Genomic DNA, 25,869 nt, shown 5'->3' on the forward strand with positions numbered 1-25,869 from the left:
AAAGGAGACAGGGCGACAGAAGATGCGATGTGCCTGCATATGCCAACTTTGACACCGGGATAAAGCCCGGCTCCGTGGTGTGTGACCCACTTCGTGTCTTCCTGCCTATACCTCCCAGGCCACGGGCGGCGGCCACCTTCCCGACACACACCTCCTTGCAGGTACAAGGGCTACCAGGACTTTGGAACTGGATTCTGAGATCGGCATCCAGGCGCTGCAGAGAATCCTTTACGGCGCTGACAAGAACAGCCCTGGCCGGTTTCCGCAGAGTCAAGAACGGCTCAGCCAGATGCTCGTATCATAACCAGACATTTCCTCATGACAACAGTCCTGCCAGGGGTCACACTCCAGGTCATCGCCAGCACATGTGAGACAAGATCTGGGCCACAGAGTGCCACATGACCGTGGACCGGCACCACAGAGACATCTGGAGATGTTTGCGCAGCGCGCCGAGGTGACCTCAGGACGTCAACCCTTTCTTCAGAAGCCTGATCTGAGTACCAACTGTCCTGCGTGCCCAGTTCTCGGCGGGAATCGTGGTGAGATCCCGAGTTCCAGCCATGCTCTTGGGATTACATTTCTTCTGATCACATGTCAGGCTCCTACTTACCATAGTTTTAGTCTTAAGAATGAAATTGGAACCCAGCCCTGTGAAGTGGCAAGTGCTGCTAGAATTTGCTCAAGGAATTACAGCAAAGAAAGTGTCCAATGGGTGGGGAGGTTCCTGGGGGGTTCAGTCATTTAGGCTCATGAGTTCAAGCCCCATGTTGGGCTCTGTGCCGACAGCTCAGAGCCTGGAGCCTGCTTCAGATTCTGTGTCTTCCTCTCTCTCTCCCTCTGCCTCTCCCCTGCTCATGCTCTCTCGGAAGGAAGGAAGGAAGGAAGGAAGGAAGGAAGGAAGGAAGGAAGGGAAGATCTGATGTAATGATGGTGGGGGGAATGAATCACTCAGGGAACACTAAGGTCTCGGACCCCACCTTGCTTAGTTTATGAGCCATGGAAAATCTCTTGGGGTCTTTAAAGGATTCTGCAGGGACAGGACAGGTGATAAGCTGCCATTAAGTGAGCCACCTGAGTACACAGCCACCTCCTAAGACCGACTAGAGGCAAACAATGATCCAAAAATGATTTTAGAGGTCACTGCCAAAACGTTCTCTTTGAGACCTGGAATGTTAGTTTCTGCCTGTGGCTGCTCCTGGAGAAGACATGAGTGACGGCCTCTGAGATCACATCCTCACAAGTGGGTCAGCAGTGCAGGATTTGGAGGATCCTGGGTGTGAAGAAGTCACAGGTGTGAAGACAAACCTGTCCCAACCTGCTGAACGAAATCTTCTTGAATTCTTGGAAGGTCTATTGTGCCTCAATATGAAAAACCATGAACTTGGGTTTCTTCTCTAAGCCTTTATTATTAAATCAACATTAGCAAAATTAAACTTGCAAAAAAAAAAAAAGAGGTTGTAAGTGGAGTTAAAAGGTGCTTTTATTCTTTCAAAGTCTTCTGCTTAAAATGAGAACAAGAGTGCCAGAGGCTGTGTGCGTCTCCTCAAATTTGTACGGTGGAAACAACGCTTGCCGTGATGGCGTTGGGGGTGGGGCCTCAGGGAAGTGACGAGTTACAGGGGTGGGGCCCTTGTGGGCGGGATCAGTGCCCTGCGGAGCCCCTAGTTCCTTCCACCCCGAGCAGCAGCGCGCAAGGCGGCGGCCATCTGTGAGCCAGAAGAGAGTCCCCACCGGACCCCCAGTCCGCCAGCATCTTGACCTTGGACTTCCCAGCCGCCGGAACTGTGACAAATACGTTTGTGTGGTTTACAAGCCCCTGGAGATACGGTATTGTCACTGCAGCTCAAACAGATGAAGACAAAGACCAGCATTTCTGCTATAATGTGGCCACTTGCAATTCAGGAAAACTCATGGTCTGCAAAATCTGCACTCTGAAAACTGAAGTCACGGGGGGAAATAGAGCCCTAGCCAGGCTCTTCAAAATGTATGCAAAATCAGAAAACTAGGGCATGGGGCGGGGGGGGGGGGGGGGGGAATCAATCCTAAAAACCACCAGCACACTTAAAACGGGCATGTTAAGTGATTTAAAATATTACATACAGTCACTGTCATAGGCCTTAACTTAAAAAAGGAATCACAGGCAAGGCAGGACAACGGAAGGGGCGTGAGGAAGACTGCGTACCACCAGGCTTGGGGGAGAAGGGCAAAGGGGCGAAGGAACTAAGTATAAGCACTTCGGTCACCCACATGACCACCCTGGGCCGGAGGACCGTGAGTGATGAGCACAGTGTACAGGACGGACTTCCTCTGAGGCTTCGCCACTCAGCTGTGTTGGTGCCCTTGGAGGGGGTCAGGTGCAGGTGCCCGATCGGTCCCACGAATCATTAATGTACCAGCAAATGGGTACACGAACCAATGCCACTGCCATGTATGATGGGCTCCAGTGCAGGGGCGTACGTCTGCAGCAGCCGCACAGGGGCAGACCCCCCGCACCCCCCGCCCCACCCCCCAGCCACGCATCACGGCGCCGCCCAGAAACGTCTGTGAGCACACAGCTACGTGCAGACGCGGCTGACCACGTAGGAAGACCCAGGAAAACCAGATTCACATCATCTGCACGATCACGTGGCGAGGGTGACGGAGGAGGAGATCAGCGGGAGATAAAGGCCAGAAAAGAGGGCTTTGTGCAGTCTAACCATCATCCCAGACGCACCTAGAACACTTGCACCTGCTGACGTGGGGGCGGTTCGTTACGGGCAACGGCTCTGGGTTCACGGTAGCTTCACTCTTAACCAAGTTACCCTGGCAATGCAGGTGTCTGTTTTCTATCAGACAGAGGTAATAATCATAATCATAATCATAATCATAATAATAACATCATTTGCCTCCTGTCGAGGAATAAATGAAACGCTGGGCAGAAAGCGCTCGGCACAGTGCCAGCATCTCCCGGAGCCGACTCGGCTCTCCCTCTGCCTTTGGAGAAAGGCAGTTCCCAGGGGCTCTTCCCCCCTGCTCTCTTCTGCTACAGCACACGGTTCCTGGCACAGAACAGGCACGTCGCCGGGCTCAGCAGAGTGAACGAGTTCCATGCAATGGGCGCAAATACGGCATCTGAAAATGGCTGAGGACAATTCTCTTGCTTCAATCTGTTTGATCCTCACATTCTGACAAGGTGGTGGGGCCTCCATTCCCTGACAAGGACACCAAGCCTCGGACGAGGCGGCACCTGACCTGGAGCCGCCCGGCTTGTGGGCAGGAGCCCCAGGTCCCCCAGCAGGCACGCCGGCCCCATGGGCTCCGGAAGGACCCCATCCACGCCTGTGCAGGCTAGGCCGGCAGAGGACCGGGCAACCCCATACACTTCCCGGACTATGGCACTTAAACACTTTCGAATCCTGACACTTTGGTGTTCCTCGCATAGAAAACCCCACTAGCTTGGTGCACCTGCAGAATACTCCTAAGTGAGATGAGGTGAGATTTTTAAACTGCATTTCAAAAGGGCTGTGTGGGAAGACGTATTTTGGAGCACCTGTGCCAATGACATCCGGCTTCGTGGGGACTGATTCTGGAAAGTAAGAGCCACAAAAGGGGCCCCCGCGGGTCACACGTGCCACAGGCAACACTCCACCCTCTGGTTAACGCCACATAACCCACCCGGCTGGGGGCCCCAGAGGACTCGGAGGCGGCTGGCATGGAACCTCCTGCTAAAGCACCAACCTCACGTCTTCGAAGCAGGTGCAGACACATTCTAGTCAGAGGGCATCTGGGGATATGATCTGCTACCGAAGAAAAGAACGCATTCCCTAAAGGACGGGAGGCCCTGGAGTGGTTTTCAGTGACTCTCCTACTTCATCCTGACTCAAGTCGGGAGGGTGGCTCTGTCCACACTTGCAGCCCAGAAAGCCTGCCTTCTCCCAGGATGAAAGACGAAGTAGCCAGGAAAGATGACAAGGACACAGGACAGCCAGCTGCTCCCTGTCAGCTGGACATCCACCGAGGGGACCGGCCGTGGGGACCGACCGTGGGGCCCCGCAAAGGCAGGGCGGCGAACGCCCACCATCCACCCTCCAGCCACATCTTCTCCCTCCGTGCTCTTCCTGTGTGTCGGGAGATGCTCCAGGCTGGGGGGATGGGAGAGGAGGGGAGACCAAGCCCCTTCTAATCTGGGGCTCATGGAGGGTCAGACATCACCCCCAAACAAGTCACCAACAGTCAGGGAGGGGCAGAGCCACACAGGAAGTAAGAGGGGCCCATCACATGGGGCCAGCTAGGCATTTCCAAGAGCACCTGGAAGCTACTAGAAGCCGCAAGCAGAGAAGTGAAATGATCCAGCAGATTTTACAACGATAAATCACCTAATTTCATTGCTCAATGAATCCTATGAGTTCTCAGGACTCCCTCTTCTCTGAAGAGGCAGCTAAGGGCTCGGAGCCATGAGATAATGGTTCCAAGGGTCCCAACATCTAGAAGTGTCAAGGCCAAGGTCTGAACTCTGCACACCTAGGACCCCTGCACTATGACCCCCCACATTCCACCTGTCCACTGTGATAGGAGAATCCCCAACTGGAACATCACTCCTCACACCCCCTGCTCCCACCAACAGACTCTGGCCTCACGGCTGTCTGGCGTTTGCCGGAAGCCTGGACAAATGGGAACACTTCCTCTTTAATAAAGGATAAGTTCATCTACAGAGAGAGCATTCAAAGCATTAGGTGACCACTCCTCTAAGTGATGAACGAAACAGCCCCACACCCATCTGGATCTGGCCCCGCTAGCCCTGACCTTATTTCCGAAGAAGCCTGGACCCTTTTCAAGGTGCTGCAGGCACTCACGTTACTAATGGTCACTCTTGTGAAACTTGGAGACATCACCCTCTTGGAAAACACGGTGTCTCAGTTGTGCACATCCAAATGTTTATTAGCTGTTATTAAAAAACAGCAATACTGGGGCACCTGGGTGGCTCAGTTTGTTAGGTGTCCAGCTCTTGATCTTGGCTCAGGTCACGATCTCACAGTTTGTGAGTTCGAGTCCCACGGAGCCTGCTTGGGAGTCTCTGTCTCCCTCACTCTCTGCTTCTTTCTACTCACGATCTCTCTCTCTCTCACAAAAATACACATTTAAAAAAATACTTATAAACCAACCTTTGGCTTTCATTAAAGTTAGTTCTGGAAATGTCTACTGGAATTCTGGGACTGCCAGATGGGGCCGGTTGAGGTTGGGTGGTCTGAAAGTCTATGTGGTGTGGCGGAGTGTCGAGGGAGGAGGGAGGAGCAGCCACTTGGAGTCAGAGCTCCGCTCAGACACCCCTGAGCCCGGGTGCCCCAGGAGGGACCTCGTCCACCCCGTCCGGTTCCCAGCACAGCGGCTGCCCGCAGTCTGTTTGTGGCGACCCACGTGAGCAGGAGACATTGATGCTGCCACTCCGCAGCTGTTACCCTTGATGGCCCCACATCTTGTGGGGGCGGGGGCGAGGACCATCCCCCTCCCAGGAGGCTAGATGAGATGGTGCGTGTGCAGAAAAGGGTTTAGAAAATATGCATAGTTACGAGCAGTTGGGGAAAGACAACTAAAATACTAGAGACCCACCCAGGACAGTGCCCGACCAAAGGCTGAACTGGGTAGGGATGGAGCAGCAGGAGCCGGAGCAGGAGGAAAAAGGCCTGGTGGGCGGGCTGGTGGAATGGCGCCTCCTCCCCAACAGACGCCCACGTGCTAATCCTGGAGCCTGGGAACACTCGAGGCCAGATGGGAGAAGCTTGCAGGTGCAGTTGGGGAGATGATCCCGGGTCACCCAGGAGGGTCCAATGTCATCACAAGCCTCCTGAAAAGTGGCAGAGGGAGGAGAAGAAGGACCCAGAGGCTTAGAAGAAGGAAGGGGGCCACACGCAAGGGATGCTGGCACCTCTAGAAGCTGGAAAAGGCGAAGAAAAGGGCTCTCCCCTCCAGCTCCAGCAGGAAGCGGCCCTGCCCACACCTCGACTTAGCCCGATGGGGCTTCTGTCCTCCGGAACCGGAAGAGAATACGTCCGTGTGGCCTAAGTGGCTGCGTTTACGATAGGGTGTGAGGGCAGCACAAGGAAGTGAACCCCGTGGATGCGGCAGGATGTAGGCTCCCTGGCAGGGCGGAGGGCGAGGGCCCGTGGGTGGAGGGACCTGCCTGAGAAAAGGCAAGAAGTCAAGAACCGCATGTGTGTGAAATCTGCATGGAGGAGCTCACTTTCCTGGAGCAGGACCTTGACAGTAGTGAGGACCAAGGTTACAGGGCCCGTGAGCCTCAGGAAGGAGGTCAGATGGGATGTGCTGGGCCCAGGAGAGCCACTAAGCATCTGACCTGGGGAGAGCCAAAGAAGAGCCTGGAAGCGGTGCTGGTGAGAAAACTGGCAGGGGGGTGTGGGGGTGGGGGGAAGAGGACAAATGTCCTTGGCTGCCCACGCCTGCCAGAGTTCAGCGCCCTCCTCCTGCCTGGTCCAGACAGAGGGGAAGAGCTCAGGAGGTGAAGGCAGGCTGACCTGGGTCCAGCCACCAGCATCCTTTGTACTAAGTGCTCTTTGCAGAAGACACGAATCCTGAGTCTCAGGACTCTGACAGGGAGGACTGGAGGCAGCCCCCTCCTGGTGGGAAAACAAGAGCTAATGCATTTTTTAAATAAATTTTTTAAAAATGTAAAAAAAAAAATTTTAATTTAAAATTTTTCTTTAACAGTTTAAAAAAACCTTAAAGTTTTGTGTTTTTTTAATGTTTTATTTATTTTTGATACAGAGAGAGACAGAGCATGAGAGTGGGAGGCGCAGAGGGAGAAGAAGACACAGAACTGGAAGCAGGCTCCAGGCTCTGAGCCAGCGGTTAGCACAGAGCCCGACGCGGGGCTCGAACCCACAAAGGTGAGATCTGACCTGAGCCCAAGTCGGAGGCTTAACTGACTGAGCCACCCAGGCGCCCCAAAAAACCTTAAAGTTTTTATTTATTTATTTATTTATTTATTTATTTATTTTATTTATTTATGGGGGGAGACAGAGATAGAATGAGAGAGAGAGAGAGAGAGAGAGAATGCAAGCAGGGGAGGGGCAGAGAGAGAATCCCAAGCAGGCTCCAGGCTCTCAGTGCAGAGCCCAGCTCAGGGCTCGACCTCACGAATCGTGAGATCATAACCTGAGCCAAAAGCAAGAGTCGGATGCTTAACCGACTGAGCCACCCAGACGCCCCGGAGCGGATGCACTTATAAATGCCATGCACGGTACCCGACCCGAGGCCAGCGGGCCACTGCTGCGCCCACCGCCAGGGCGCCGAGCCATGCCAGCGGGCTCCCCAAGACGCCGCTCGTACCTGGATGTTGAGTCTCCCTCGATGCGCCCCCAGCCCGTAGCGCTTTGAAGTGGATGCATGAAGCTGGAAGTCTGTGATTTTTAAGGTTTCCAGACCAAGAGGTGGGCAACCTAGAAAGGACAATGCTTGTTAAAAAAAACGGCAGACGTTCAAGGGCAAGTTTGTGGTTGTCCAAACCTGGCCTCTGGCTTTCCCATTCCCTCCTGAACCCCGACCCACTGGCGTAGCCCCCCACCCCACCCACACCATGTCCAGTGTTTCCAGACAGACATTATCGACTCAGCAGTCAACAGTACGCCAACTGCCTTTCCTGTCGGCGCTTCCTTTCCGGCTGTTTGTGTTCTGTTAGTCCTTCTCTCTGCCACTGTCCATGCTACCGTCTGAGACTGTTTCCAATTAAGGATCCTTCCACAATGCGACTCAGCCAGGAAGCTCTATGGCTTAGAAATTTCAGAGCGATCCCGTGGTTGAGCTCTGCAAATTAATCAGAACTTGTTGATTTTGCTTCAGCAACTCTGGCCTTTGTATCATGCATGCTAATGAGCAAGGCAACATAAATAGAAACAAATCTACCGTTCTCTGTTCTTGGCAAGACTAATCGTTTTGAGAACAGCTTGCAAACACAGCTTGGTCCAGGCTGCCCCTGGGATAAGATGCTGGCACTTGGGCAGACCCTTGGTGATCCTCCCTGTCCAGGCCATCGTCCCTGAGGGGATGGCTTTAACAGCAACGCTGGGGCCGGACCCCAGGCCTCCTGACTCCCCAGCTGCCCTCCTCACCACCCACTGTGCCTTGGGACCAGAGTGTCCATGATATTCTATCTGTATCCTCAAATCTGACCCTGGAGAAAGCAAGTAAGAACTTTGGAGAAGTAAAATCTGTTTCTACTAGTATGAGAAATCCCGAAGGTAAGAGGCATATTTAAATAGCTGTGTGGGTCACTGCTGAGAGGGGTGTACCCCCAGGGACCCCGGGCACCTGAGGATGTGGGGGCGTCTGTCCATCCATGACAGATGCCCGCAGGAAAAAGGCCCCTCTGGTGTCAGGATGCTGGAGGGGGGTCTCTGGGCATGTAAGTCTGCCTGACGTCTGCTGCAGGAGGGACTCAGACCCGCCAGGCCCTGAGACACCATCGAGTCCTGCCCTCGAGGGCTCAGAGAGGAAGCTGAGGCCCCGAGACTCAAGGGGAGCCAGCCAAGGCATCTGCGCCAGCAGCAGGGCTGGCCTTGGGACCCGGCGCCCAGATTCTCAGCCCCGGGCTGTCAAACGCTGCCACGCTGCTTGCTGGCCCTGCCCACCAATGCCAGGGGGCTGCTCTGATCAGTATGTAAGCATCAGCCTGTGCTGGGGGCGGAGGAGCTGGTGCCCAGCATGGCGAGGAGCACTAGGAGGGGGCTGACAGGCTGCCACGCACCGGACACCGCAGGAGGACCCAGGAGGCTCCAGGAGCACCGCAGGCAATAGTGCTCCAGCCAGGTGTGGCCAAAGTGGGGCGCCCTGAGGGCAGAAACCATGCGGTGTGCCGGGGCAGAGGGCGGGTAGCCAGTGGGGACTACAGAATGAACGGGGAAGGCGTGTGGCCAGCGGGGGTCCATGCAGCAAGCGTCCCTCACCAGTCAAGGCTGACCTCACAGAGGGCACTCTAGTTATCAGAGTGCTCTTCCCCCTCTAGGGTTTGCCCTGGGCACTTTGCATGCCTGGAAGACACAGGGGTCTGACCCACATGGGTGGCTTTTCCTTGGTTCCAATGTCAAACACGAAATTCTCCATCATGCCTACAGGAAATTGACCAAGTGTCTGATGATGGAGCGAAGATTTCTTACATACGCTCAGAACTCCTTGCTGCCCGCCTCCACCAGCCACGCCAAGTCACTGAACCTGCCTAAGCTAACACGGTGGCAGTCACGCCTGCCCCTCCGCACCCCAGCCTCTCAGCCCAGGGAGCAAGACAGCAGGAGCCCCGGCCACCACTCCCACCCCGTCCCACTGTGGGCTCAGGATGGGTGGCACCTTCCCTCTCTGTTGCTCGCCTCTCTGGGCCATATCCCTCCTGTGTCTCAAACCCCAGCAGTCACTGGGATACACCTAAAGTCCTGCTCCTGACTCAGGGACAGGACTGAGGTCAGGATCACTTCCCATCTGCTCTGTGAGCTTGGATTCCAGAACGTCCTTCAACCCACCACTCAGCCCTGGCCCTGACCCTGGGCGTGGAGGCTCCCTAAACTGGAGATTCTACCACTGTCCCCTCTCCCCCTTGTCACTGAGCTCCAGCCCACCTTGCTTCAGGAACATCAGCATCCTCAGGAACAACCCACATCCCATGAGCCCTGACACCAAACTGGCCAGTCGATGGTTCCACAGGACAATTCCCCATGTCCCAGAAATGGCCTCTGCATCTCAATTCTGCCAGGTATGCCCACTTTGGCTTCTGACCCTGACAGGGAACAGGACACCGGTCTGTCCTTCCGTGTCCTGGGGCCCCGTGCAGAAGCCCAGCGTTCCCACATAAGCAAGCATCAGAAATACAGAAAGAATTTGCTGCCAGGTCAATGCACGTTTTCTGCTGCCATTTCAAAGGTATTTGCATCCCCTGGTCCCTTGTCCTTAGCAGAAAACACAGCAGGAGAGGCGCCTGCGGGGCTCAGGTCATGATCTCACAGTTTATGGGTTCAAGCCCCGCGTCAGGCTCTGTGCTGACAGCTCAGAGCCTGAATCCTGCTTTAGATTCTGTATCTCCCTCTCTCTCTGACCCTCCCCTGCTCGCACTGTCTCTGTCTCTCAAAAATAAACATAAAAAAAAAAAGAAAACACAGCAGGTGGTGAATTCAAGGTACTTCATGGAGCTAACGCCTTCCATTCCCAGCATTTAGACAAAGGGACAGAGGGAGGACACAAACCCTTATTTACTAGATAGACAAAGGAACAACAATCACTCTCCAGGGCATCTCTTCCAAGGAAAGGAAACGTCTCCTGTGCACATGAATATCTTAATTCAAAAAGGAACTACCGGGATAAAATAGCACATTCATCAAAATCACTCTTGAACTGCTAAGCGAAAGCCCTGCCTCCAGCTCACGGGCTCACACAAGGGCTGGAAAGGAAATGCCCGTAAGTGGGGTGTCTACGGATCACACATCTAACAACTCAAGAGCTCAATGCCTGTCCTCTCCGGGGCCTGACCATCACGTACGCCAGGCAAGCGTGAGTCCCAAGCAGCCGGCACCAGTGTCCCCTGCCACATCAGACGAACGTGCACGCTTGCCTGCTCTGGAGATGACGCGACAGCATAGGCCACTCATTTGGAGTGCAGGACGGCTGATGACAGTTTTGGTGAGGAGCCCACACACACACACACACACACACACACACACACACACACACACACACGCTCAGCCTGCACGCAAACACAGCCTTCCTTGAACCCTAATAAGGACGGGTTTTCCTTATCAGAAGACACTGTCCTCAGAGAACTTCGTTCGTTTGGAGGCCACGAGGAAAGACACTCGAGATAGGTCCACACTGAGGAAGTGCAGAGACCTGGGCAGGCCGCGGCAGCAAAGTCACTGGTGCACAGAGGTCACTGAGGCATCTCTGGCTGTTAGAAATCAAGGATGGGGGGTGCCTGGGTGGCTCAGTTGGTTAAGCATCTGGCTTCGGCTCAGGTCATCATCTCACGGTTCGTGGGTTCGAGCCCCACGTCGGGCTCTGTGCTGACAGCTAGCTCAGAGTCTGGAGCCTGCTTCAGATTCTGTGTCTCCCTCTCTCTCTGACCCTCCCCTGCTCGCACTGTCTCTGTCTCCCAAAAATAAATAAAACACATTAAAAAAATTTTTAAGAAAAGGAAAGAAACCAAAAGACGGTTCGCCTCAGCAGGAATGGGGAGCACTGAAGGACTGGCAGAAGGCTCCCAGGACGACTGTGGCAGGGACACCTGGTTAGGGACGCAACAGAAGACTGCTGCTAACATAACTGCAGGGCAGAAAGCAGCTGAGCAAAATCCACGGAATGAATTAGCCTCCATATCTCCAAAAACCCCAATTCTAGAGGCACCTGGGTGGCTCAGTTGGTTAAGCATCTGACTTTTGATTTAGGCTCAGGTCATGATCTCACAGTTCGTGGGATCAAACCCCATGTCAGGCTCACCCTTGATAGCAAAGAGCCTGCTTGGGAGTCTCTCTCTGTCCCTCCCCCCACTCACATGTGTGCACTCTCTCTCACTCAAAACAAATAAATAAACATTAAAAAACAAATAAACATAAACAATAACAGAATTCTAGGAGGGCAGAGGGGGAGAAAGGAGCCATAAGTACCAGCCCAACAGCAGTCGCTGGCTTGTCTGTGATTACTGGGGGTTATCAAGACAGTGATAATCAGTCCAACAGGAGACTCCTCATTGGCGGCCTGTACATCCCAGGGCTCAGGAAAAACAAATTTGAATCCAGAAGCCACTACCAGTCAGCAGAGGACAGGAGTGCCGCCCCGGTGAGTGAGTAAAACAGAGAGGAAACAAGTGCTTCGGAGCTCGATGTAAATGCCCACAACCGGGAAGTAAAAAGACCAGAAGTTGGGACTGTGATAAGCTTGCATTTCAACCAAGGCTGTAATGTCGACTGAGGAGACGGCTCCCAGGTTTACAGAGCGCTGGGAATCGGCAGTGACCCTCAGCCTGCCCACCCCCCTGCCCGGCCCCAGCCAGGCTGCACTGAGGCCCCAGGGCGGTGACAGCCACAGAGCCCCCACGGCACTGCTCCCTGCTCCTCCTACAAAACACACCAACAAAAAATCCTTGGCCATCAAGCCAAGCTTTTGTTGTTTCTAAGAAAAAGACGAACCCTCAGAAGCATCTTGGTGGGAAGGGAAGAACATGAAGACGAGCGTGAAAAGGAAACCTCAGGGAGATATTAATTAGAGACAAGAGATGTGTCATAACCCAGAGGGAAGAGGGTGACAGTCATCGAAGATGACTCCACTTGCTCCTAAAGGCAGCGTGACTCCGTGAGAGCACTCTGTGCTGAGCAGGCACCGTCCACCAGGCCGGCGCTCTGTTTGTAAGCAGGGGGCGCAGTGGGATCGGCTGCCTCCCTCCCCCTCCCCCCTCGGACAAGCACACGCACGTACACGCACGCTTCATTGCATCTGCTCCATGCTAAAATTTTCCACGTTGCAGCCACTTCACAGAACGGCTGTGAGCCCCATGCACGATGCACAGGCGTCCGGTGGGGGCCTCGTGGCCCAGAGCTGCAAAGCGAGGTCGGAACAGAAGATGTGTGTTAGGACTCTGAGTCTGGAGTACCAGTCCCAACACCCCAACCCCAAAGCCCCGACCCCTCTGGGGCAAAGCGGTGGCGACAGACTAGTCATGAAAATTATTTTAAAAGAGAAATGATTTGGGGAGCAATGGGGCAAACGTGCAAAAGCACCACCATGAGCCAGACGCTCTGAAGACATCTGGTGATTTAATCGCTGTTAAGCACCAGAAGAGAAGGGCGTCACTGTCCCCATTCTACATGCACACAAACTAAGACTGAAGGAGTCTATTTTTTTAATTTTTAATGTTTATTTATTTTTGAGAGAGAGCGAGTGAGCACGCAAGCGGGTGAGGGGCTCCAGAGAGAGGAAGACACAGAATCTGAAGCAGGCTCTAGGCTCCTATCTGTCAGCACAGAGCCCGATGCAGGGCTTGAACCCATGAACTGTGAGATCATGACCTGAGTCGAAGTCAGATGCCTAACTGACCGAACCACCCAGATGGCTCTGTTATTCTTTTTTTTAATGTTTATTTATTTATTCTGAGAGAGAAAGAGAGTATGGACACATGTGGGAGCAGGGGAGGGGCTGAGAGAGGGAGAGAGAGAATCCCAAGCAGGTTCCACATTGTCAGCAAAGAGCCCGACGTGGGGCTCAAACTCACGAACCGTGAGATCATGGCCTGAGCCAATGTCAGACACTCAACCGACTGAGCCACTCAGGCGCCCCTAAGACTGAAGGAGTCGTAAACAGAGTTAAAGAGCAAAGGGCCCAAGTTAAAATGCGAACATCAGGTATGACCACAAAAACCCAGGCACGGCCGTAAGCCACCGCCACCTGACTTGAAAATGCAAGTTTCGCGGTGGTGTTTGAGGTCACGCTGGAGAAAGGCAGTGGGGCTGAGTCGGGCGTCACCAGCTGGCCGGAGGGAGCTCAGTGTCCCAGGACATGGGGCCGGCTGTGACCGTCTGCTGGAAGCAGAGCCAAGAATCCTCCACGACCTCGAGAGGGCCTCGGGGAACAGGCACCCAGCCGCCCTGTCGCCATCAATCAGACAGCTCTGACTTAGGACATTCCATCCTTCACCTTCCTGAACCTGACATTCTCTCTGACCGATGAGTGTGGGGGCAGCTTCCTGCCACTCTGCAGGACACGTGGGCAGCGCTCGTTGCTGGTCTCAGATACCCCGGGCTTCCCAGAGGGGCACCCCAGGCTCAGGGTCTTTGGGGAAGGCGTTAACCTCCGTCTTATCCAGCCACCTTGGAAAGCAACCCCTCATCACAGGACTGCTTCCCGCACTGTTCTCACCCTGACCGACGACATCAGAATCAGAATCTCCCGGGGAGATCTGCAAACACTGATGCCCAGAGTCCTCCCCAGAGATGCAGAGGGACGGGCATGCAGAGGGGCCCTGGTCTCTAAAGCCTTGGGGGATCTTCTGAGCCCCGCAGAACCTGGCTGGTGTCTCTTCCCTTCAAGCTACACAAGCTCAGAGCTCTGATCATGCAGGTCCCGCAGATCAGGAAACCCTCCGGGAGCCCTATGGCTGAAGTCTCTCATGCCCAGACCCTGTCCCGAGCACCCGCCTCACAGAGGCTCTGACTGCTGCCCCCTGATGGCTGATCAGTGGCTGTCTCGCTGGAAAATTCTCCAAGGCTTCGTCCCTGACACTCAACCCTCACCCTAGCCCCCCTAGCCAGACTAACAAAGGGACAAAGTCCCCCGTTTACATCACAGGGCAGCATCTAAGAGTTTCCATCACTGAATCCCCAAAGCCCAATCAATATTTCACAAGTAAATGAATGACGTATATTAGGACCCAACAGAACTGACCATCATGCCTGCACCACCGCAGAAAACTAGTATTTTGTTCTTTATATATTGCTTATAAAGCTGAAGAAGGAGGGATGATTGTTTCAAAATAGCACTTCTCAAACTTTGATCACCTGCTTATTCGCTTCATGAATTTTTCCATATCCATGTAGCACCTGCACTATTCATATTCTTATTTAAATCAAGAATTTTAATGGAAATAAGATGATGTAAAAGGAAGCCCCATTCTAGAAGGCAACACAGGAAAATAGCTTCATGATCTTGCAGTAGGCAAAGAAAAAAATGAAACAAACAACAAAGAGCACTAAAGGAAAATACTGATAATTATTCTATGCTAAATTTAAGAACACCTGTTATTCAAAAAAACTTTTTTATGTTTTTTATTTATTTTTGAGAGACAGAAACAGTGCAAGCAGGGGAAGGTCAGAGAGAGAGGGAGATACAGAATCTAAAGCAGGCTCCAGGCTCTGAGCTAGCTGTCAGCACAGAGCCTGACACAGGGCTTGAACCCACGAACCGTGAGATCGTGACCTGAGCTGAAGTCGGACACTAAACCGACTGAGCCTCCCGGGTGCCCCAAGAACACCTGTTATTCAAAAGATAGTGTTGGGGCACCTGGGTGGCTCAGTTATACGTCTCACTCTTGATTTGGGCTCAGGTCATGATCTCATAGCTCATGAGTTTGAGCCCCATGTTGGGCTCTGTGCTGACAGCTCAGAGCCTGAAAGCTGCTTCAGATTCTGTGTCTCCCTCTCTCCCTGCCCTTCCCCTGCTTGTGCACTCTCTCTCACTCTCTCTCTCACTCTCTCTCTCAAAAATAAATAAACATTAAAAAAATAAAAATTAAAAAATTAAAAATTAAAAAAAGATAGTATACTCATGTGCAGAGGTAAGATAAGAAATGTGAAGATACATTACTGTGCATACATCTGACAAAGGACTCCTATCCACAGTATTTTTAAGAAAGGCAAACGTACAACAAACCATCTTATAAATCAGTGAAAACAACAGTGAACAAAAGAAGTGAGCAGGCATTCCCAAAGAAGCCACTCTGACAATGAATGAGCATAAGTCATTTGTCTTCAGGAAAACGCCAGGAAAGGCCACCACGAGATGCTGGTGCACACACACCTGTATGGATACAATCAAAAAGACACATACCAGATGCTTCAGGGAGGCAAGGCAGCAATGCTGGTAGAGAAGTGTGGACAGGCAAAACCGATCCGGAAAACCCTCTAGGAGAATTTACTGAAGATATAAATACCCAGGCCCTGTGACCCAGCAATCTTACCCCAGTGATGCACCCAGCAGAAGTGTGCTTACACAGGGGCGCCTGGGGGGCTCAGTCGGTTAAGTGTCCAGCTTCGGCTCAGGTCATGATCTCACGGTTCATGGGTTCGAGCCCCGTGTCGGGCTCTGTGCTCACAGCTCAGAGCCTGGAGCCTGTTTCAGATTCTGTGTCTCCCTCTCTCTCTGTCTTCTCCCTTGTTTGCACTCTGTCTCTCTCTGCCTCAAAAATAAACATTAAAAAAAAATTTTTTTTAAATGTGCTCACACATACTCCAAAAGACTTTTATGCAGGAAGGATCCCGGAAGCACTATGTGTGATAGGCAAAAACTGAAAACAACCCGGATGTCTGTTACTTTGAGGATGAATACATACATTTGGTATAGCCAGGCCACAAATCAACGAAAACACATGAACCATAAGTATACACAACACTGGAGGAATCTCATAATATTAAGTGACAGAAATCAGACACAGTAGATGATTCCATGAATATTAAGTTCAAAACCAGGCAAGAGGAATATCTGATAGTGGTCTTCAAGAGAGAACAGGGCTCGTGACTGACTGGGGTGGGAGAGAGGCCTCATTAGTCCGATCATCTGTTTCTGATCTAACTGATGGTTACAACAGTGCACTGACATTATACGTGAGTGGTGCATGTGACAATCCGACGTGTTATGCTCTTAAGATTTCTAGACTTTACTGCACGTGTATTATACCTCAAGGAGGAGGAGGAGGAGGAAGTAGAGGTGAAGGAGGAGGAGTGGAGGTGGAGGCGAAGAAGACTTGGTTTTTCGTGACAATGACATCATATCAATACCAACCAAGTCTATTTGTCCAATTCAGAAAGAGGAAAAGAGAATTATGCTGAGTGAAGTAAGTCAATCTCACACGTTACATACCATATGACTAAATCCATCTAACATTCTTGAAAGCACAAAACTGTAGAGATGGAGAGCAGCTCAGAGGTCACCAGGAGTTACCTGTGCAGGGGGAGTGGCTATGAAGAGACGTCACAGGAGGCCCCACCGTGAGGGAACAGCCAGGATCCCTCTGCTGGTGGTATTTCCACGAAATGGCAGGTGCGATACAAGGACACAGGACCATGTGCACACACATGTACAACGTACAATGGGTAGAATCTGAATACACTCTTTAAATGTTGCTATTGTACCACGGTTACGCAAAATGTCAGCACTGGAGGAGGCAGAGTGAAGGGTGCACAGGACCCATTTGTTTGCAATTCCTGTGGCTCTATAATTATTTCAAAATGAAGGGTTTTTTTTAAAGATCCCTTTAAAAAGACTTCCTCGCGACGCATTCAGGGTAAACTTGACATATCATAAACTGACGGGTTGTACATAAGCATTACAAACTTCAGGGAATTCTCCTTTAAATTTCTGCAACCTCTCCCAAACATGTCCTAAAAACCTACAAAGGCTGTCAAAAGGAAAAATTCTCAACAATGCTTCAACCTACTGCCAGATGTGCAAGAATATTCCCCATGGCTGAGTCAGACAGAGACAAGCTGGGGGGAAAATGGAGACAACCAGAGGAGGGGCAGGAAAGCCTTCATCCCTCTTGCATGCCTCTGTTTTGAAGTTCAGCGTCTGCAGCAACTAGAAAACTGGACACCGTCTCTAAAGCTCAGATGTGGCAGAGGCGGCCAGGTGCTCACCTCTCCTCCCCAATTCCCATCAAGTCTCCACACTGTTTGGTTCGGAAACTTCCAAAAAACAGCAGGACACGAAGGAGGGACAGCTGTCACACAAATGACCATGTGGCCCAAAGGCAAGCACACTGATGACAGCACAGGAAGGTCATGACAGTCCTCCCATGTGTCCCACTGGACCGGAGTATCTAAGAACTGTGACCAGGAAGAGTCAGTGCCTCGGGGAAGCAAGATTATGTAGAAGGTGAAGATTTGCTTGGAACTGGAAATTGTACTAGGGGCTGCATGCTGCTCTGGTCAACATCTACAGACCTAAGAAAGGGCTGCAACTGCCCCCCAGTGGAGGAAATCTGGATGCATTTTGCCTCATTAAAAGATGAGTAAAGAATAAATACTGATAGGGAGTCTATGAAGGTCAAAATTCCACTAAACAGAGCATGAGACATATCCCCCAAAGAGTCTGAGAAATAATGCACCTCTTAAAGTGGTTTCATGGAATAACCAGGAAAATATTGTTCAGAAATTATTTATCCTAAGTATAGAAGAAACATTTAAATTAAGGCCAAATATCAAGAAAACTAGAAATCCAAAGGCAGAATTAAAACCTACATGGAAAGATCAATTATTTTTAAATGGGCGTCTTTGCCAATGAAGTAAAAAAAATAAAATAAAGAGTGCAAGAAATGGAAAGAAAAGACAGACTTGTCATTATTTAGCATATATTAATATTTTGTGTCCAAATCCAAGTGAATATATACATTAGCAATGTTGCTGGATATAAACGAGCCTAGAAAACAGCAACGGTCCTCCAGTATACTGGCAAGAAAGAGAAAACTGAAATTAAAAGCATTGCAAAATAGCAAATATCTAAGAATAAATCTACTAAGAATGGACAAGATCTGTTTATTGAAAAATATGTAAAAAGATCTAACAAGTGGGGAGATAGACCATGTTCATGGATAATAAGATACAATGTTGTAAATATGTTAATTCTCCTCAAATTGATTTATGACATCAATGCAACTGTCATCAAAATCCCTAAAGTTTTCAGAAAGGTATTTGAAGAACTTGACTAGGTGGTATAAATATGTGCCCATACACATGTGCACACAATGGTCAAGAATAACCAAGACTTCTGAAGGAGAACTAAGTGCTTGCTGTACTGGGTACAAGACTTGTTATAAAGCTTTGGTAGTTAAGAGAGCATTTCACGTATGGGAAGAAAAATGAATTAATGATAAAGAACAGCAACTCTGAAAACAAAGCCATACATATATGGACTCTTAATCCCCAACAGACACTGCAAAACAGCAGGCAAACAATTATCATTCCACTTGGGTACTTCAAGGAAAAAAATAAAATTGAATTCTAACTTTGTATCATAAACAAAATCCATTCCAGGTGTCTGAAGGCCTAACTGTGCAAAATAAAAAAGGAAAAAGGAAGTGTTAGAAGATTAGTATAAAATATCTTTATGCCTTCGGAGTAAGAAGAGCTTTCTAAAACAAGTCATAAAGAGTAGCAACCAAAGAGAAAATATCAATATATTTGACTACATTACAATTAAGAACTTTTGTTCATCACAACCCCACACGAATGAAAAGCAAGCCACAGACAGAGAATGCATTTACTACCAACACCATAAAATCCAAACTCAGAGTGGAAAAATTTATAAGAAAAAAATTGAACAGAAATGTTACCAAAAGTGATCCAAATGACAAATAAAATATGAAAAGATGCTGAACCTAATTAATAATCAGGAAATAGAAATGATATCACAATGAATCATCATTATACACCCAACAGATTGGCAAAATATTAAAGTCTGATCATACAACAGTTATTCAGAACATGAAGCCGGGAGCTTACACAATGTTGACAGGAAGTCAGAATGGAATGGCCCCCCGGAGAGGAATAAGTGAGCAGTGAAGCCTCACGCAGCAATTCCACATCAAAATGTACATAACCTTGGAGAAACTCATGCCCATGGTACCAGGATGTGTGTCAAGAGTCTTCATGGCGGCCTTTTTCACAAAATACAGAAACTGGAAATAACTTAAATATCCCTCAGCATTAAAATGGGATAAAAGATTGCCGTGCAGTTCTAGGACGGAATCCTATATCGTGATGAGAATGAATGAACTAAACGAACACAGAACGTTGATAAAAATTACAAGATAGGTATGCCTGAGTACACACAGTCTTTATATACACTTATATAAACTTCAAAATTAGGCCAATCTAACTTATTGAGAGATACAAACATAAGCAGTAAAATAATGAAGAAATCTGTTAAAATTGGAAGAGAGGCCACCTCTACCGTGGAAGGGATAGAGATGTGATAGGGAAGATTAACAATACTTCTCGACTCAAATAACGGTTCCACAGGGATTAGCTTAACAAATAGTTGTTAAAAAACATACATATTATATGTAGTTTTTCTGCATGTCTGCTTTATTTCAAAATAAAAGTAGGAAATATCCTACATGAAGCAGTTAAGAGTGAAAATATGACTGCAGAAAATCACATCAGTGATGGGTAACAAATTTGTAAAGATTTCAAAATGCCGGGTGCCTGGGTGGCTCAGTTGATTAAGCATCTGACTCTTGATTTCAGTGCAGGTCCTGAACTCACGTTTCATGGGATTGAGCCCCGCATCAGGCTCTGGGCTTACACTGCAGAACCTGCTTAGGATTCTTTCTTTCTCTCTCTCTCTCTCTCTCTCTCTCTCAAAAATAAATAAGTAAACTTTTAAAAAACACAGTAGGGGCTCCTGGGTGGCTCAGTCTATTAAATACCGAACTTCAGCTCAGGTCATGATCTTATGGCTCCTGGTTCAAGCCCCGCGTTGGGCTTTGTGCTGACAGCTCAGAGCCTGGAGCCTGCTTCTGATTCTGTGTCTCCCTCTCTCTCTGCCCCTCCCCTTCTCATGCTCTTTCTCTCTCTCCCAAAAATAAATAAACATTAAAATTTTTTTTAATATTTCAGAATGTATATTGAAAGGACAAAAAAAACAGAAACAAATAGTAACACTATTTTTTTCATGGGGGGGGGTACTATAAATGAGACAAAATTCCTTATAAAACTTAAAATACTCCAACCATATGATCCAGTAATTGTGTTCCCTGGGATTTGTCCAAATGAGTTGAAAACATGGCCACACAAAAACCTGCCCATGAATATTTATATCAGCTTTATTCATAATTGCCGAAACTTGGAAGCAACCAAATGCCCTTCAATGGATACGTACATTGTGTGTAGTACAGCCAGACAAGGGATATTATTCAGTGATGAAAAGAAATGAGCTATCAAGCCCTGGAAAGACATGGAGGAACTTTAAATGCATATTACTAAGTGAAAGAAATGAGAAAGCTAGGTGCTACGGGATTCCAGCCATGTGACACTGTGGAAAAGGTAAAACTCTGAAGACAGCCAAAAGATCAGTGGTTGCCGGGGGTTCAGGGGAGGGAGAGAGAGTACGTAGCTGTGCCCCAGGGATTTGGGGGCAGTGAACCATCCTGTTTGGTACTCCAATGGCAGCTGTGTATCATTGCACATTTGTCAAAACCCAGAGGGGGCGCCCGGGTGGCTCAGTCGGTTAAGCATCGGACTTGGGCTCAGGTCATGATCTCACGGTCTGTGAGTTCAGGCCCCGCAGCGGGCTCTGTGCTGACAGCTCAGAGCCTGGAGCCCGCTTCTGATTCTGTGTCTCCCCCTCTTTGCCCCTCCCTTGCTCATGCTCTGTCTTTCTCTGTCTCTCAATAATAAATAAACATTAAAAATTTAAAAAAAGAGTGTACAACAAAAACCATGAACTTTCATGTAAACTGTGGTCTTCAGTTAATAAGAATGTATCGATATTCCCTTCAGTTGTAATAAATGTATCACAGTAACGCAGGATGTTAATCATCCCGGAAAGTAGAGGAGGCGTAGAGATACACAGGAACTCCCCGTACACTCCCTTTGTTTTTCTAAATCTAAAACCTAACACTTCTCTAAAATAAATTAAATAAGCCGACAAATTCACAAAACGTAAGTACATACACTGCAAAAAGAAAATATATCCATAGAGTGATGATGTCTTCAAAATAAACCTTATCAAAATTACTAAAGGACAGAAGATCTGATAGATCAATAACCATGAAAGAAAGAAGATTTATCCAAAAAACTTCTTGGATGGAAAACGGCTAGTTCCAATGAATTCACTATCTTGTTCTTTCAAACTTCCAAGGACTAGATCATTCCATGTTCCTGCACTGGTCCAGGACTTTAAAAAATGCAGCAAGGGTCCACGTGAATGACAGATCCGATGCTGGTTTGCTGGAACCCATTTGTCAGCCTCTGTTGGAAGTGCTTTATTCAAGTCACCTTGTTAAATACTCAGCCCAATCCTATGGGGATGTCCAATTACTACCCTTACTTTGTATTTGAGAAAAGTGCGGCACAGAGAAGCTAAATAACACATTCAAGACCGCACAGCTAGTAAATGGCGGACGGGGTCTTGAGTTCCACTCAGTACGGGTCTGAGTCCTTAACTACACTACACTGCAGTGTATACAGAGGGTCCCTTGTCTTCACATATAAGGAGGTGTTGTAAATTAACACACACACACACACACACACACACACACACAGAGAGAGAGAGAGAGAGAGAGAGAGAGAGACAAGAGTGGAAAGACAGGTTCCAAATGCTGGTTGCAGTTCTCTCTAGAAGAGGAGACTGTGAATTTGTTTTACCCTCTTTTCTGTTTTTCTGTATCTTCCAAATTTTCTGCAAGGTGCATCCACTACTTTCATGGTCAGTATGTTTCAGAAGCCAAGAAAGAAATTATTCTAGAACAACTCCCACTTTAAGTGAATGAAATGTCTTTCTTTTTTTAAGTTTTAGGGTGTGACATGGTAAAGTCGGTTTTCTGCTAACCCGCCCCGGAGCAGCAGTGTGGAATCACAGAAAAGGGTCTCATCACAGAAGCATCGAGAGGATGGGAAAAAGACCAGCAGAGCCACACGAGCAAAATCCCAGGAGCCACGAGGAGCACGTGTGCTGACCTCCGTGGCAGGGGCTTGGACAGCACCAAATGTCTCCTCTGCAAATGGACTGAAGTGACCTTGGTGGCCCAGAACCGTATCTGGGGTCGGCTGGGTGACAGAAATGAGCAGAGCCCATGGGTGTTCCCGAGCACATCAGAGCTCCATCACCCGATCCCTGGTCTGGGAGGAATTTCTCTGCCGGCAAGTCCACGGTGGCTCTGGTCCCCAACCAAGGCTCCTACAGCCTGTGGCCCCAGGCTCACTGCACGGCCCACATGGCATCAACAGACACCCAGCTTACAGTGTGCTGTGGGCCACAGCGAGCCCAGGACCCCGAATCCAACCCAGGAAGGCCCGGCCACAAAACCACTGGAAGAACAAAATAAATCTCTTCACACTGCAAAGAAAGGCTAGGAAATCCTTACAAGACATGTTTCACTTTAGAGATGAAAGAATAACTTTTTTAAAAGTTTATTTATTTATTTATTTTTGAGAGAGAGAGAGAGAGAGCATAAGCAAGGGAGAGGCAGAGAGAGAGGGAGAGAGAGAGAATTTCAAGCAGGCTCTGTGAGTCCAGAGCCCAACATGGGGCTCAATCCCATGAACTGTGAGATCAGGATCTGAGCTGAAATCGAGTTGGACGCTTAACCAACTGAGCCACCCAAGTGCCTCCCAGGGATTGAAAAATAACTTTCTAGGCGAGTTTGAGATGAAGTCGAAAGTAGGGGAGCTCGCAAAGCGTGAAGGAGCCCTTGGTGTCCCAGGGCCCACATTCATCAGGTTTCCCAAACAAGGTATGAAAAGGGGTGTGAGCCCATCCCAGTCCTGGCCCCTTGCCTCCCCTCTCACTTCCAAAGGGGCCTGAAATACAGAAGTGACCATGTGTCACACCCAGGACCACGTCAGCCTCACCTCCTCCAGAATCGGGAGCCTGGGACCCACTCGCCTGCCCTCAACAGCCATGCCGGGTGTCCAGGGGAGACCAGAGCTGAGCCCCAGGGGGCCGTCTGGCCACGCAACAATGGGAAAGGCTCACAACAAGGGCTTGGATGGAAAACCAAACCGTGCCCGCAACAGTGAAAAACTCTCATGTATCTCTCTCTCTCTCCCTCCCTCTCTCTCTCTCCCTCCCTCTCTCTCCCTCTCTCTCTCTCTCTTTCACACACAGACACATGTAGGTCAATCCCCATGGAAGGAACCTGGTGAAGGCCTCAAATCCCCCCCAGCCCAGGCAGGAGGAAGCTCCCGTTCACCAAGGTGCATCCCTTTGGGAAAACCATTCTACGTCCAAGATGGCGGAAGTCACGCTCCTTTCCCACAGATCAAAGAACACTTCCTACAGAGGCTCTGGCTGGGCTGTTCTGGGGCACGAAGAACCCACTTGCACACACACGGGATGCGTGTTCTACAGCCCAGAATGCTAGTTCCGGCACAGGGGCCCAACCCTGCGTGTATCCTGGAAAGATTCAGAGGAGCCCAAGCTCTTGAAACTCATGTCCTCACAGAAGAGCTGCCCCAGAAAACCGAAGTCTGAAGGCGGGGCTTGGCAAGTCTCAGCCCGAGTGATGGCCAAGTCCAGGCCACCACCTGTGTTTGTAGGGCCCAAGAGACAAGAACGGTTTTGTAGTTTTTAATGGCTCTGTTTTAAATGGTTACTTAAGTACATAATATCCTCAACTTTGCTTCTTGGCTAATAAACCACATATTTACAATCCAATCCTTTAATAACGTCTGCCAACTACCGCAACCGAGGCGCACACACAAAACAAATCCCAGACAGCATGCAAAAGCCATCGCTGATCCTCGCTGAGAGCTTGCCGTGCGCTGTGCGCCCTGTCCTCCAGACACTATTTCATCTTCACATAATCCCGTAAAGGGAGGTCCTCCCCACTCTGCAGAGGACGACATGAGTCACAGCGAAGTTAGGAACGTGCCCAGAGTCACACAGCCAGTGAGGGTAAAGCCTGACCCGAAGATGCCGTCTCAATTACCAACTTAGACGCCTGTCCAATTCCCTTTGGAGAAAACACATGACCCACGTTTTCGGCATGACATGCGTGAGAAACAAGCCCCCAGCTGGCTGGGGTGACAGAGGAGGCGGGGGCGCCTGTGGCTCAGTCAGTGAAGCATCTGTTGACTTTTGATTTCAGCTCAGGTCATGATCTCGCAGTTTGTGCGTTTGAACCTTGCAGAGGGCTGTGCACTGATGGTGCAGAGCCTGCTTGGGACTCTCTCTCTCCCTCTCTGACTTTCCCTCCCCTGCTTGTGTGCTCTCTGTCTATCTCTATCTCTCTCAAAATAGATAAACTTTTAAACAAAAGAGGCAGAGGTGAGAAATGAGAAGCAAAGAGAAACAAGTAAATTGTCTTAAGGCTTCAGCTCAGAACAGGCACCTTGGCATTCCACCTTATTCTATTGGACCCAGCAAGGCACACGGAGCAGCCCAAAGTCAAGGGCTCCCCCTGTTGTGCAGGGAACTCAACGGTCACACGGCACCAGAGTAGGGAAGGGACACAAGGAGAGGCGAAGGACTAGGCCAATAATGCAATCAACTGATGAGTTATTTCAGAACCGTATCTAAGGTGCGTTCTGGAAACCTGCCCAAGCTGACAGAGCTCCTCAGTCACGTGTCCTCAAAGCCAGAGTCCCCCAGGGGAGAAGTCTGTGTCTAACACAAGCCCTCAGGGCTAGCCGCTCACGTGACTAGACGGGGTTAGCATCAGGACTACCCACCACTCTGAAGACGAAGCGTAACACCTCCTCCATCTGCCACCTCGCACACGCTATAGATGACGTCTGTTCCATCTGCTACATTGCACAGGACATAGGTGAAATCGGTCTGACCTGTCACCTTGGGCACAATGCAGGTGACATCTGTCCACCTGTCACCTGAACCCTTCATTCTGTCACCTGTCCAGCAAAGCCCCCCCCCCCCGCCCCGGGCGGCCCAAGGAGCCAGCTCGGAGGCTGAGCGCAGGGTTCTGAGAGTGCCCGGCAATTTATCTGAGCCCTCCACACCCCCGTTCCGCCAGCACCTGCCCCGGGCGCTCCCGCCTGACCCCAGGCCAGGGTCCCTAACTGCCGAGGTGCCTGCCTCCGTGCACCACCTCCATGGCCAGGCCTCCTCGCTCCCTCTGCATTTGCATATCACGGCCCCACGCACAGCTCCTCTGCCCTCCGGGGTCACCCCCGATTCCTCAATTTTGTTTTATCAGAGGGCAGTGTAAAGAACCCCATGGAGCAAAGTCACGTATAGCACACTCAGTGCCTCAGAGCCATGCCGGCTGTCTCGGGGACCAGGGACCCCAGCCCACGCCGACAGCGCTCTGACGCCAAGGCCAGGGGCGCAAGTCTGAGTGGGCTAGCGCACACGTGTGTGTGCGTGTGCATGTACACACGTGTGTAAAGAAATGGGCCTTGAAAACGCTTTCCAAAAATGCCTCCCCAAATTTTAATAACTTCCAGTTCTGGGGAT

At 50.1% G+C, this 25,869-nt stretch overlaps 1 protein-coding gene across 3 annotated transcripts in view; it reads right to left on the minus strand.

Annotated features, from left to right (window-relative positions):
* Positions 1 to 25,869, minus strand: part of CPXM2 (carboxypeptidase X, M14 family member 2) — a 129,988-nt gene that overhangs the window by 92,300 nt on the left and 11,819 nt on the right. For all 3 annotated transcript variants that reach the window (XM_029932742.1, XM_029932741.1, XM_029932743.1), the window contains exon 3: positions 7,324 to 7,433. In XM_029932742.1, the coding sequence (XP_029788602.1) occupies positions 7,324 to 7,433 (110 nt within the window). The remainder of the gene's footprint in view (positions 1 to 7,323; positions 7,434 to 25,869) is intronic.

Source organism: Suricata suricatta, chromosome 2, assembly GCF_006229205.1.
Source record: "Suricata suricatta isolate VVHF042 chromosome 2, meerkat_22Aug2017_6uvM2_HiC, whole genome shotgun sequence".
NCBI lineage: Eukaryota > Metazoa > Chordata > Mammalia > Carnivora > Herpestidae > Suricata > Suricata suricatta.